Raw genomic sequence first — 13,215 nt, 5'->3', positions numbered from 1 at the left:
TCTGTGGGCTGGTCTGGAAGTATTCAAGCAGTAGATTGAGGAGGATACTGGGGAAGATGGTGGGGCATTGTTACCAGTGACGGTAAGCAGGGGCGGAGCTGATACAGAAGTATTCAGGCAGTAAACATTGGCGGATGGCAGCACTAAGGGGTCAAGGGGTGGGGCAGAGTCACCCATGATAATCTGTGGGCTGGTCTGGAAGCATTCAGGCAGTAGATTGAGGAGGATACTGGGGAAGATGGTGGGGCATTGTTACCAGTGACGGTAAGCAGGGGCGGAGCTAATACAGAAGTATTCAGGCAGTAGACATTGGCGGATGGCAGCACTAAGGGGGTTTAGGGGTGGGGCAGAGTCACCCATGATAATCTGTGGGCTGGTCTGGAAGTATTCAGGCAGTAGATTGAGGAGGATACTGGGGAAGATGGTGGGGCATTGTTACCAGTGACGGTAAGCAGGGGCGGAGCTAATACAGAAGTATTCAGGCAGTAGACATTGGCGGATGGCAGCACTAAGGGGGTTTAGGGGTGGGGCAGAGTCACCCATGATAATCTGTGGGCTGGTCTGGAAGTATTCAGGCAGTAGATTGAGGAGGATACTGGGGAAGATGGTGGGGCATTGTTACCAGTGCCGGTAAGCAGGGGCGGAGCTGATACAGAAGTATTCCAGCAGTAGACATTGGCAGATGGCAGCACTAAGGGGGTCTAGGGGTGGTACTGTGTCACTCATGTCAGTCAGCAGAGGAAGGACTTGTGTGGAGTAATTCAGGCAGTAGACTGTGGTGGTCCCCAATGAGGATGGCGGCACTAATGGGTTGGGGGGGGGGCAATCTAACCCATGTCAGTCAGCGGGGGTGAGGCTGGCCTGGAAGTATTCACTAAGAACACCAAGGAGAACGGTGGCACTGAGGGTTTTAGAGGTGGGGTAATGTCACCAGGGTCAGCAGGGGCGGAGCTGGTATGGAAGTATTTAGGCAGTAGATGGTGGAGGTCATCTGGAGGATGGCAGCACTGAGGGGGTCTAGGCATGGGGCAATGTCACCCATGTCAGTTAGCAGGGGGGCAGGGCTGATATGGAAGTATTCAGGCAGTAGACAATGGAAGTCGTTGGGGAGAATGGCAGCACGAAGGGGGTCTGGGGGTGGCACAGTGTCGCCCATGTCAGTCAGCAGGGTGGAGCTGGTCTAGAAGTATTCAGGCAGTATACTGAGGGAGACACTGGGGAGGATGGTGGCACCGAGGGGGTTTAGGGGTGGGGCAGTGTCACTAGTCAGTCAGCAGGGGTGGAGCTAGTATGGAGGTATTTGGGCAATATTCGTGAAAGTCATCAGGGAGGATGGCAGCACTGCGGTTGTCTAGGAATGGGCAGTGTTAGTCGGGGGGAGGGTGGTGCTGGTATGGAGGTATTTAGGTGGCACTGAAGGGTTTAGGGGCAGGGCAGTGTCTCCCGTGTCAGTCAGCAGGGTGGGGCTGGTATGGAAGTAGGGAGGATGGCAGCACTGAGGGGGTTTAGGGGTGGGGCATTGTCACCCCTTCAGTAAACAGAGGCGGAGCATATGTGGTAAAATTCAGGCAGTAGACTGTAAAGGTCACCAATGAGGATGGCAGCACTAAGGGGTCTTACAGGTGGGGCAGTGTCTCCCGTGTCAGTCAGCGGGGCGGGGCTGGCCTGGAAGTATTAATGCAGTAGACCGAGAGCACCAACGAGGATGGTGGAACCAATTGTTTTAGAGGTGGAGCAATGTCACCAGTGTCAGTCAGCAGGGGCGGAGCTGGCATGGAAGTATTTAGGCAGTAGATTGTGGAAGTCATCAGGGAGGATGGCAGCACTGAGGGGGTCGGGACATTGTCACCAGTGTCAGTCAGCAGGGGCGGAGCTGATATGGAAGCATTCAGGCAGTTGACAATGGAAGTTATTGGGGAGGATGGCAGCACTAAGGGGGGTCTGGGGGTGGGGCAGTGTCACCCATGTCAGTCACCGGGGCGGGGCTAATCTGGAAGTATTGAGGCAGTAGACTGAGGGAGACACCATGGAGGACGGTGGCACTGAAGAGGGTTTAGGGGTGGGGCAGTTTTACTAGTGTCAGCAATCAGGGGCGGAGCTTGTGTGGTAAAATTCAGGCAGTAGACAGTGCTGCCATCCTCATTGGTGACCTCCACAAATGGGTCTAGGGGTGGGGCAGTGTCTTCCGTGTCAGTCAGCGTGGCGGGACTGGTCTGGAAGTATTGAGGCAGTAGCCTGGGGAGGACACAGGAGAGGATGGTGGCACTGAGTGGGTTTAAGGGTGGGGCAGTGTCACCAGTGTCAGTCAGCAGGGTGGAGCTAGTATGGAAGTATTCGGGTAGTAGATCGTGGAAGTCATCAGGGAGGATGGCAGCACTGCGGTTGTCTAGGGATGGGGCAGGGCTACCTGTCTCAGTCGGGGGGGGGGGGGGGGGGTTCTGGTGTGGAGGCGGCACTGAAGGGTTTAGGGGTGGGGCAGTGTCACCCTGTTAATCAGAAGTGACAGGAATGGCATAGAAGTGTTCAGGCAGTAAATAGTTGAGGTCATCGGGGAGGATGGCAGCACAGAAGGGTTTAGGGGTAGGGTAGTATAACCATGTCAACCATGTCATTCAGTAGGGACGGGGATGGTCGGTGGGGACGGGGATGGTCGGTGGGGATGGTCGGTGGGGACGGGGATGGTCGGTGGGGACGGGGATGGTCGGTGGGGACGGGGATGGTCGGTAGGGACGGGGATGGTAGGTAGGGACGGGGATGGTAGGTAGGGACGGGGATGGTAGGTAGGGACGGGAATGGTCGGTAGGGATGGGCATGGTCGGTAGGGACAGGGATGGTCGGTAGGAATGGGGATGGTCGGTGGGGATGGTCGGTGGGGATGGTCGGTGGGGATGGTCGGTGGGGATGGTCGGTAGGGGCGAGGATGGTCGGTGGGGATGGTCGGTGGGGACGGGGATGGTCGGTGGGGACGGGGATGGTCGGTGGGGACGGGGATGGTCGGTAGGAATGGGGATGGTCGGTAGGGGCGGGGATGGTCGGTAGGGACGGGGATGGTCGGTAGGGACGGGGATGGTCGGTAGGGACGGGGATGGTCGGTAGGGACGGGGATGGTCGGTAGGGGACGGGGATGGTCGGTAGGTAGGGGACGGGGATGGTCGGTAGGGGACGGGGATGGTCAGAAGGGACGGGGATGGTCAGTAGGGACGGGGATGGTGTGGAAGTGCTCAGACAGTAGACTGTGGAGATCCCCGATGAAGATCTGAGGAGGTCACCAAGGGGTCATAGTAAATGATGGTTTGATTAGGATGACGGCCCCTGGGTGTGATGTCATAGTTCCATATACTATAAGTGGATTAAGATGGAAGCCCTTGAGTGTGATGTCAAAGCTCTGTATACGATTGGATATTTCCGCGTCTGATCTCTCTGTGGTCTCTCTCAGGGTGGAGTGGATGGGGATGTACGGATAACAATCAGGCCTTCACATACGGCTTCCAGCTCCTGTCCACCCTCCTCCTGTGTCTCAGCAACCTGATGTTCCTTCCGCCTGTCCTCATCGCCCTCCGGGGTCACTACCTCCTGGAAGCCTCCGTCTACATCTTCACCATGTTCTTCTCCACGGTGAGTGTTCGCCGTCCCCGGCCAATCATCCAATTATTATATAGATACAGATTTGTCCTATCAGAGAAGGATCCCTATAATCGGCAGATCCCACTGGTCCTGTTTATTCTCCTGCATGGCGTGTTCGGTGTATGTGTGTCACACCATGTGATCTCTTCCCTCCCAGTTCTATCACGCCTGTGACCAGCCTGGGATCGTGGTCTTCTGTATCATGGAGTACGACGTGCTGCAGTTCTGCGATTTCCTCGGCTCTCTCATGTCTGTGTGGGTGACAGTAATCAGCATGGCCAGACTGCAACCAATCATCAAACAGGTAAGAAGATTCCTAAAGGGGGAGCACTGCACATCTCCTTCATGTAATATGCCTCTGTACCTGTAGGGGGAGCACTGCACATCTCCTTCATGTAATATGCCTCTGTACCTGCAGGGGGAGCACTGCACATCTCCTTCATGTAATATGCCTCTGTACCTGTAGGGGGAGCACTGCACATCTCCTTCATGTAATATGCCTCTGTACCTGCAGGGGGAGCACTGCACATCTCCTTCATGTAATATGCCTCTGTACCTGCAGGGGGAGCACTGCACATCTCCTTCGTGTAATATGCCTCTGTACCTGTAGGGGGAGCACTGCACATCTCCTTCATGTAATATGCCTCTGTACCTGCAGGGGGAGCACTGCACATCTCCTTCATGTAATATGCCTCTGTACCTGCAGGGGGAGCGCTGCACATCTCCTTCGTGTAATATGCCTCTGTACCTGTAGGGGGAGCGCTGCACATCTCCTTCGTGTAATATGCCTCTGTACCTGTAGGGGGAGCACTGCACATCTCCTTCATGTAATATGCCTCTGTACCTGCAGGGGGAGCGCTGCACATCTCCTTCGTGTAATATGCCTCTGTACCTGTAGGGGGAGCGCTGCACATCTCCTTCGTGTAATATGCCTCTGTACCTGTAGGGGGAGCACTGCACATCTCCTTCATGTAATATGCCTCTGTACCTGCAGGGGGAGCACTACAACCCTTCTTCCGGTAATATATTGCTGTGCCTGCAGGGAGCGCTGCACCCCTCATTCCTGTGATATTCCTCTGTACCTGCAAGGGGAGCACTGCACATCTCCTCCCCATTACCTATTCCTGTACCTGCAGGAGAAACACTGCATCCTGCTTTTTTATAATATATTTCTGCACCTGCAGGGGGCTCACTGCACCCCTCCTCCCTGTCTATGTACCTGCAGGGGGCTCACTGAACCCCTCCTCCTTGTAATATCTCTATGTACCTGCAGGGGGCTCACTGAACCCCTCCCTGTAATATGTCTGTGTACCTGTAGGGGGCTCACTATACCCATCCTCCCTGTAATATATCTGTGTACCTGCAGGGGCTCACTGCACCCCTCCTCCCTGTAATATTTCTATGTACCTACAGGGGGCTCACTGCACCCCTCCTCCCTGTAATATGTCTGTGTACCTGCAGGGGGCTCACTGCACCCCTCCTCCCTGTAATATGTCGGTGTACCTGCAGGGGGCTCACTGAACCCCTCCTCCCTGTAATATGTCTGTGTACCTACAGGGGGCTCACTGTACCCCTCCTCCCTGTAATATGTACCTGCAGGGGGCTCACTGAACCCCTCCTCCCTGTAATATGTCTGTGTACCTACAGGGGGCTCACTGTACCCCTCCTCCCTGTAATATGTCTGTGTACCTGCAGGGGGCTCACTGTACCCCTCCTCCCTGTAATATGTACCTGCAGGGGGCTCACTGCACCCCTCCTCCCTGTAATATGTACCTGCCGGGGGCTCACTGTACCCCTCCTCCCTGTCTATGTACCTGCAGGGGGCTCACTGAACCCATCCTCCCTGTAATATGTCTGTGTACCTGCAGGGGGCTCACTGAACCCCTCCTCCCTGTAATATGTCTGTGTACCTGCAGGGGGCTCACTGTACCCCTCCTCCCTGTAATATGTACCTGCAGGGGGCTCACTGCACCCCTCCTCCCTGTAATATGGCTATGTACCTGCAGGGGGCTCACTGCACCCCTCCTCCCTGTAATATGTCTATGTACCTGCAGGGGGCTCACTATACCCCCCTCCTCCCTGTAATATGTCTGTGTACCTGCAGGGGGCTCACTGAACCCCTCCTCCCTGTAATATGTCTGTGTACCTGCAGGGGGCTCACTGTACCCCTCCTCCCTGTAATATGTACCTGCAGGGGGCTCACTGCACCCCTCCTCCCTGTAATATGTCTATGTACCTGCAGGGGGCTCACTATACCCCCCTCCTCCCTGTAATATGTCTGTGTACCTGCAGGGGGCTCACTGTACCCCTCCTTCCTGTAATATGTCTATGTACCTGCAGGGGGCTCACTATACCCCCCTCCTCCCTGTAATATGTCTGTGTACCTGCAGGGGGCTCACTGTACCCCTCCTTCCTGTAATATGTCTATGTACCTGCAGGGGGCTCACTATACCCCCCTCCTCCCTGTAATATGTCTGTGTACCTGCAGGGGGCTCACTGTACCCCTCCTTCCTGTAATATGTACCTTCAGGGGACTCACTGTACCCCTCCTTCCTGTAATATGTACCTTCAGGGGACTCACTGTACCCCTCCCTGTAATATGTCTATGCACCTGCAGGGGGCTCACTGAACCCCTACTGTCTATAATGTGTTTCTGTACCTCTCAGGGGTACGGGGGGGAGGGGGTGACATCCACCATTTCTCTGACCGTCTCTTCTCTTGTCTCTTAGGTGTTGTACCTGCTGGGGGCGATGTTGCTTTCCATGGCTCTTCAGCTGGATCGTCACGGCTTGTGGAACCTGTTGGGGCCCAGTCTGTTCGCTGTGGGGATCATGGCCATCGCCTGGGTATGTGATTGGAGGACCGTCTCCGTTGTCTATGGTCTGATCTGCAATGAGTGTGCCGTGTAAATGGTCCCCCGTTCAGCTGTGCAGGCCCCCCAAAATCCAGGGTGCCAAATAAATCTGTGAGAAGTGTGTGGGGGGAGGGGCATTTGTATGGCGCCCCCTTTACTCTGATAACTAAAATCTAGAGGAACCAATCGCCTTCAGAAGTCACCTAATTAGTAAATAGAGTCCCACCTGTGTGTCATTTAATCTCAGTATAAATACAGCTGTTCTGTGAAGCCCTCAGAGGTTTGTTAGAGAACCTTAGTGAACAAACAGCATCATGAAGGCCGAGGAACACACCAGACAGGTCAGGGATAAAGTTGTGGAGAAGTATAAAGCAGGGTTGGGTTATAAGAAGATCTCCCAAGCTTTGAAGATCTCACGGAGCTTCTGTTCAATCCATCATCGGAAAATGGAAAGAGTACGGCACAACCGCAAACCTACCAAGACATGACCGTCCCCCTAAACTGACCGGGCCGGGCAAGGAGAGCATTCATCAGAGAAGCAGCCAAGAGGTCCCATGGTAACTCTGGAGGAGCTGCACAGGAGCTGCACAGCTCAGGGGGGAGAATCTGTCCACAGGACAACTATTAGTGGTCTCTCCACAAATCTGCCCTTTATGGAAGAGTGACAAGATGAAAGACATTGGAGGAAGAAAGACATAAGAAGTCCTGTGGGGGAGGGGTACACAGCAAACATGTGGGGGAGGGGTACACAGCAAACATGTGGGGAAGGGGACACAGCAAACATGTGGGGGAGGGGACACAGCAAACATGTGGGGGAGGGGACACAGCAAACATGTGGGGGAGGGGACACAGCAAACATGTGGGGGAGGGGACACAGCAAACATGTGGGGGAGGGGACACAGCAAACATGTGGGGGAGGGGACACAGCAAACATGTGGGGGAGGGGACACAGCAAACATGTGGGGGAGGGGACACAGCAAACATGTGCGGGAAGGTGCTCTGGTCACATGACGCCAAAATTCAACAATAATCGCTATGTGTGAGGAAAACTAACACTGCACATCACTCTGAACACACCATCCCCACGTGAAACATGGTGGTGGGGATGCTTTTCTTCAGCCAGCAATAGAAAAATGTTACAAAAAGCGGCATCGGGTCCCCCCCCCCCCAAGATCCATACCAGACCCTTATATAGCATGCAGGTCAGGAGAGGGGGGGGGCGAGCGAGCGAGCGAGCGAGCACCGCACTCCTGAGCCATAACAGGCCACATGCCCTCAACATGGGGAGGGGGTACTTCAGGGCAGGTGGGGGCAACACCCCCCCCCCACCCTAAAGCACCTTGTCCCCATGTTGATAGAGACAAGTGCCTCTTACCCACAACCATGGCCGGTGTTTGTGGGGGGTCTGCAGGCAGGGGGATTATAAGAATCCCCCAGATCCTGCCCCCCCCCCCATATGAATGAATATGTTATCATGATCACGTCATACGACGCCCAGTCAGGATAACTGAATAACTTTGCCGACGTCATATTGCTATATGGCGGGCGGCAAGTGGTTAAAGGGGGCTTCCAGATTCCGATAAGCCCCCCCCCGCCCGCAGACCCCCACAACCACGATTGTGGGGATGATGCCCTTGTCCACATCAACACGGGGACAAGGTGCTTTGGGGGGCATGTGGCCTGTTATGGTTTGGGGGGCTCCCTCGTCCCCTCTCCTTTCCTCACCTGCCAGGCAGCATGCTTGAATAAGGCTCTGTTATGGATTTTTGGGGGGAACCCCACATTGTTTTATTTTGGTGTGGGTTTCCCCTCTTTCTCCCTCTGACTTTTTCCTCTACCCCCTCTTCGCTTTTTCTGATTGCTTAGCCCCAGCCAATCTCAGACTACCCTAAACATGATACCATAAATAAGACCAACGCGTCTGAGACTCTCCGGCGCTCCCCTCCCACCTCTGGCCACATGCGGTATTGCATGCCACAGAAGTCAATGCGGAACAAATTATTTTAATTTCCATTGAATTCTATGGGGAAAGCGAGTGCTTTGGATTACGAGCATTCTCCTGGAACGGATTATCCTTGTAATCCAAGGTTCCACTGTAATCGGTTTCCACCTGATGCTGGATGCTGGGATGGTACTTGGGTCCTCCGCTACTAGTGTTTCTCGCTTCAGTGTTTTGCTCTGCTCCCGCACTGCGGGAGAAATGCACCGGATTTCCGAGATCAGCTGAGCTGTCCCCGAGTATTTCTGAGACTCTCCGGCGCCCCCCACCTCTGGCCTCATGCGGTATTGCATGCCACAGAAGTCAATGGGGAACTAATTATCTTTGTTTCCATTGACTTCTATGGGGAAACTCGCTTTGATATGCGAATGCTTTGGATTACGAGCATTCTCCTGGAACGGATTATCCTCGCAATCCGAGGTTCCACTGTATAGCATACGTGTTTAGCCGCCCTTAGGGGGGGCGATCATTCCCCCCTCTTTCTCGTGTGGCGTAGCTGAACAGTTGGGGGTTCCCCATGTCACGGGGGTCCACACACAATTGGCGAACAGGTAGGTGGGCAATTTATCAGGAAGGGATGAGAAAAGAATCTGGGACATGGCAGTGAGGAGCACAGAGGGAGGAGGAGTGTGTGTGAGCCTATAGGAGCTGGGGGAGGGGCATACAGGGTTCCTCGGGGGACAGTATACTGCAGGATATATGATGGTATTGTATATTTTATGTATAATCGCATGTTCTTTCTATTGTCAGACATTCAGAACGATCCGGAGGCGCCACTGTTACCCCCCAACATGGAAGCGATGGCTCTTCTACCTCTGCCCAGGAACCCTCATCGCCAGCTCTGCCGTGGCCCTCTACGCCTTTGTTGAGACGGAGGAAAACTACTTTTACATCCACAGCATCTGGCACATGCTGATTGCCGGCAGCGTTGGCTTCCTCCTTCCACCACGTGCCAAACCAAACGGGAGAGTGGCGCCCCTGGCGCGGAGAAAGGGCTGCGGGTACCAGCTGTGCGTTAACGAGCAGGAGGAACTGGGTCTGGTAGACCCCGGATCCGTGTCTATAAACAGCATCTGCACCAGTTGACACGGGAGACCGGAGGTTGGGCAAGTACCAATCTGTGGGACGGCCGTGACCGGAGACAGACGGTTCGTGTCACAAACCTGCCTTCACTCTGGCCGGGGACACCGGCTGGAAGATCAGTATTACCTCATTATGGACCAAGAACTATTGTGTGCATTATATTCTGCTCTTCATGGGCTCCGCATTGGCGTCTGATGGGCCACGTGCAGACGAGGAAGTTTTCATAGGTCACATCGATGAATCGTAGGTCAGACACGCCCACCAGAGTTGTGACATTCAAGGTCAACGTTGCCAGACCTGAGAAGCCAAGTAAATAGTTTGGTTGTGGAATCAATGATGGCGGCTAGGGATGAGCTTCGAGTTCGACTCGAACATTGCCTGTTCGGCAAACAACGAACAATTTGGGGTGTTGGCGGCAAATTCGAAAAGCCGCGGAACACCCTGTTAAAGTCTATGGGACTCGAACATTTGAAATCTAAAGTGCTATTTTTAAAGGCTTATATGCAAGTTATTGTCCTAAAAAGTGTTTGGGGACCCGGGTCCTGCCCCAGGGGAGTGTTTGGGGACCCGGGTCCTGCCCCAGGGGAGTGTTTGGGGACCCGGGTCCTGCCCCAGGGGAGTGTTTGGGGACCCGGGTCCTGCCCCAGGGGAGTGTTTGGGGACCCGGGTCCTGCCCCAGGGGAGTGTTTGGGGACCCGGGTCCTGCCCCAGGGGAGTGTTTGGGGACCCGGGTCCTGCCCCAGGGGAGTGTTTGGGGACCCGGGTCCTGCCCCAGGGGAGTGTTTGGGGACCCGGGTCCTGTCCCAGGGGAGTGTTTGGGGACCCGGGTCCTGTCCCAGGGGAGTGTTTGGGGACCCGGGTCCTGCCCCAGGGGAGTGTTTGGGGACCCGGGTCCTGTCCCAGGGGAGAGTTTGGGGACCCGGGTCCTGTCCCAGGGGACATGTATCAATGCAAAAAAAAGTTTTAAAAACTAACGTTTTTTCGGGAGCAGTGAATTTAATAATGCTAAAAGTGAAACAATAAAAGTGAAATATTCCTTTAAATTTCGTACCTGGGGGGGGGTGTAAAGTCAGCATGTGAAATAGCGCATGTTTCCCGTACTTAGAACTGTCCCTGCACAAAGTGTCATTTCTGAAAGAAAAAAAGTCTTTTAAAACCGGACTTGCGGCTCTAATGAATTGTCGGCTCTGGCAATTACAGAGATGATTCATTCATAAAAAAAAATAGCGTGGGGGTCCCCCCAAATTCAATTACCAGGCCCTTCAGGTCTGATATGGATATTAAGGGGAACCCCGCCATAAATTAAAAAAAATGACTTGGGGTTCCCCCAAATATCCATTCCAGACCCTTCAGGTCTGGTGTGGATTTTAAGGGGAACTCCACCCCAAATAAAAAAAAAATGGCGTGGAGTCCCCCTAAAAATCCACACCAGACCCCTTATCCGAGCACGTTAACCTGGCCGGACGCAGAAAAGAGGGGGGACAGAGTGCGGCCCCCCCTCTCCTGAACCGCACCAGGCCACATGCCCTCAACATGGGGAGGATGTCCACATGTTGATGGGGACAAGGGCCTCATCCCCACAACCCTTGCCCGGTGGTTGTGGGGGTCTGCGGGCGGGGGGCTTATCAGAATCTGAAAGACCCCTTTAACAAAGGGGACCCCCAGATCCCGGCCCCCCCCTATGTGAATTGGTAATGGGGTACATTTTACCTCTACCATTTCACGAAGGAAGTGTAAATAGTTGGAAAAAACACACACACACCGTAGAAAAAAGTCCTTTATTAATAAAAAAAAAAAAGGAAAAAAAATCCAGCCCTATTGTTTCACTTTTAGCATTATTAAAGTCACTGCTCCCGAAAAAACGGCCGTTTTTAAAACTTTTTTTGCATTGATACATGTTTCCTGGGACAGGACCCGGGGCCCCAAACACTCCCCTGGAGCAGGACCCGGGTCCCCAAACACTCCCCTGGGACAGGACCCGGGTCCCCAAACACTTTTTAGGACAAAAACGTGCATATTAGCCTTTAAAATTAACACTTTAGATTTCAAATGTTCGAGTCCCATAGACTTTAACAGGGTTCTAAAGTTCACACGAACATTTGGTGTGTTCGCAAGTTCTGGTGCGAACCGAACAGGGGGGTGTTCGGTCATCCCTAATGGCGGTCATACGGTGGCCATGATACATACATCTCTAGCCATCTGACAGGCTGCCCCTGAATGCCACATCCATACCTCTCTCACCATCCCTTTTCCCCATAATTATGAATTCTTCCACATGGTGGGGGGCAGTGCGATGGGGTCTGAGGGTGCGGCCGCTGGGTACATGCATGCAGGACAACTGAGCTGAACCATTCAGCCATTGGTGGTAGGGGGCTCCACGTTCACCAGAAGCTTCTCACCCTCACCGTGGTTCCTGGGAACCGCAATCCCTCGCACCGCCCACCGGGATGGGGCTTCCATGTATTCACTTCCTCTGCACAGATGTCACTTTTTATTTGATGGCATGTGCCTGTACGTGTGATTGTGAGATGATTGAACATTACAGAAGGTCACTTTTCTGATCTGGGTTGTCCTTATTCATTGTCATTGCCGACTAACATTGTAATTCCTCTACGAGGAAGGCTTATCAGATTGCTGGCCAATCCTACAATGCACAAGGGGGTGGAGCAACAACACTTTCTGCCCCTTAACCCGTGGCGGCTGCCGGTGCTCAAAGTTTTTGGGTGGCGCAAACAAACTGAAAAAAAAAACATCAATTGCCGCCACTGTGCCTATCAAATGCAGCCAGTTTCCCTCCTTCAAATGCAGCCAGTTTCCCCCCTTCAAATGCAGCCAGTTTCCCCCTTCAAATGCAGCCAGTTTCCCCCCTTCAAATGCAGCCAGTTTCCCCCTTCAAATGCAGCCAGTTTCCCTCCTTCAAATGCAGCCAGTTTCCCCCCAAATTATGCCAGTTTCCCTCCTTCAAACGCAGCCAGTTTCCCCCTTCAAATGCAGCCAGTTTCCCTCCTTCAAACGCAGCCAGTTTCCCCCCTTCAAACGCAGCCAGTTTCCCTCCATCAAATGCAGCCAGTTTCCCCCTTCAAATGCAGCCAGTTTCCCCCTTCAAATGCAGCCAGTTTCCCCCCTTCAAATGCAGCCAGTTTCCCCCTTCAAATGCAGCCAGTTTCCCCCCTTCAAATGCAGCCAGTTTCCCCCTTCAAATGCAGCCAGTTTCCCCCCTTCAAATGCAGCCAGTTTCCCCCTTTCAAATGCAGCCAGTTTCCCCCATCAAATGCAGCCAGTTTCCCCCCTTCAAATGCAGCCAGTTTCCCCCCTTCAAATGCAGCCAGTTTCCCCCCTTCAAATGCAGCCAGTTTCCCCCCTTCAAATGCAGCCAGTTTCCCCCTTCACATGCAGCCAGTTTCCCTCCTTCAAATGCAGCCAGTTTCCCTCCTTCAAATGCAGCCAGTTTCCCCCCATCAAATGCAGCCAGTTTCCCCCCATCAAATGCAGCCAGTTCCCCCCATCAAATGCAGCCAGTTTCCCTCCTTCAAATGCAGCCAGTTTCCCTCCTTCAAATGCAGCCAGTTTCCCTCCTTCAAATGCAGCCAGTTCCCCCCATCAAATGCAGCCAGTTCCCCCCATCAAATGCAGCCAGTTCCCACCATCAAATGCA

The 13,215-nt window shown here is 53.8% G+C and overlaps 1 protein-coding gene across 1 annotated transcript in view; it reads left to right on the top strand.

Annotated features, from left to right (window-relative positions):
• Nucleotides 1–9,971, top strand: part of TMEM8B (transmembrane protein 8B) — a 41,972-nt gene extending 32,001 nt beyond the window's left edge. Inside the window, exons 9-12 of the mRNA XM_040360971.1 lie at nt 3,437–3,615; nt 3,782–3,928; nt 6,354–6,470; nt 9,228–9,971. Coding sequence (XP_040216905.1) covers nt 3,437–3,615; nt 3,782–3,928; nt 6,354–6,470; nt 9,228–9,563 — 779 coding nt within the window. The 3' untranslated portion in view covers nt 9,564–9,971. The remainder of the gene's footprint in view (nt 1–3,436; nt 3,616–3,781; nt 3,929–6,353; nt 6,471–9,227) is intronic.
• Nucleotides 9,972–13,215: the final 3,244 nt, after the last annotated feature.

The sequence above is a fragment of the Rana temporaria genome, chromosome 1, assembly GCF_905171775.1.
Source record: "Rana temporaria chromosome 1, aRanTem1.1, whole genome shotgun sequence".
Taxonomy (NCBI): Eukaryota; Metazoa; Chordata; class Amphibia; order Anura; family Ranidae; genus Rana; species Rana temporaria.
Note: the sequence above shows the minus strand (reverse complement) of the source record. Positions and strands in the feature narration are given on the sequence as shown.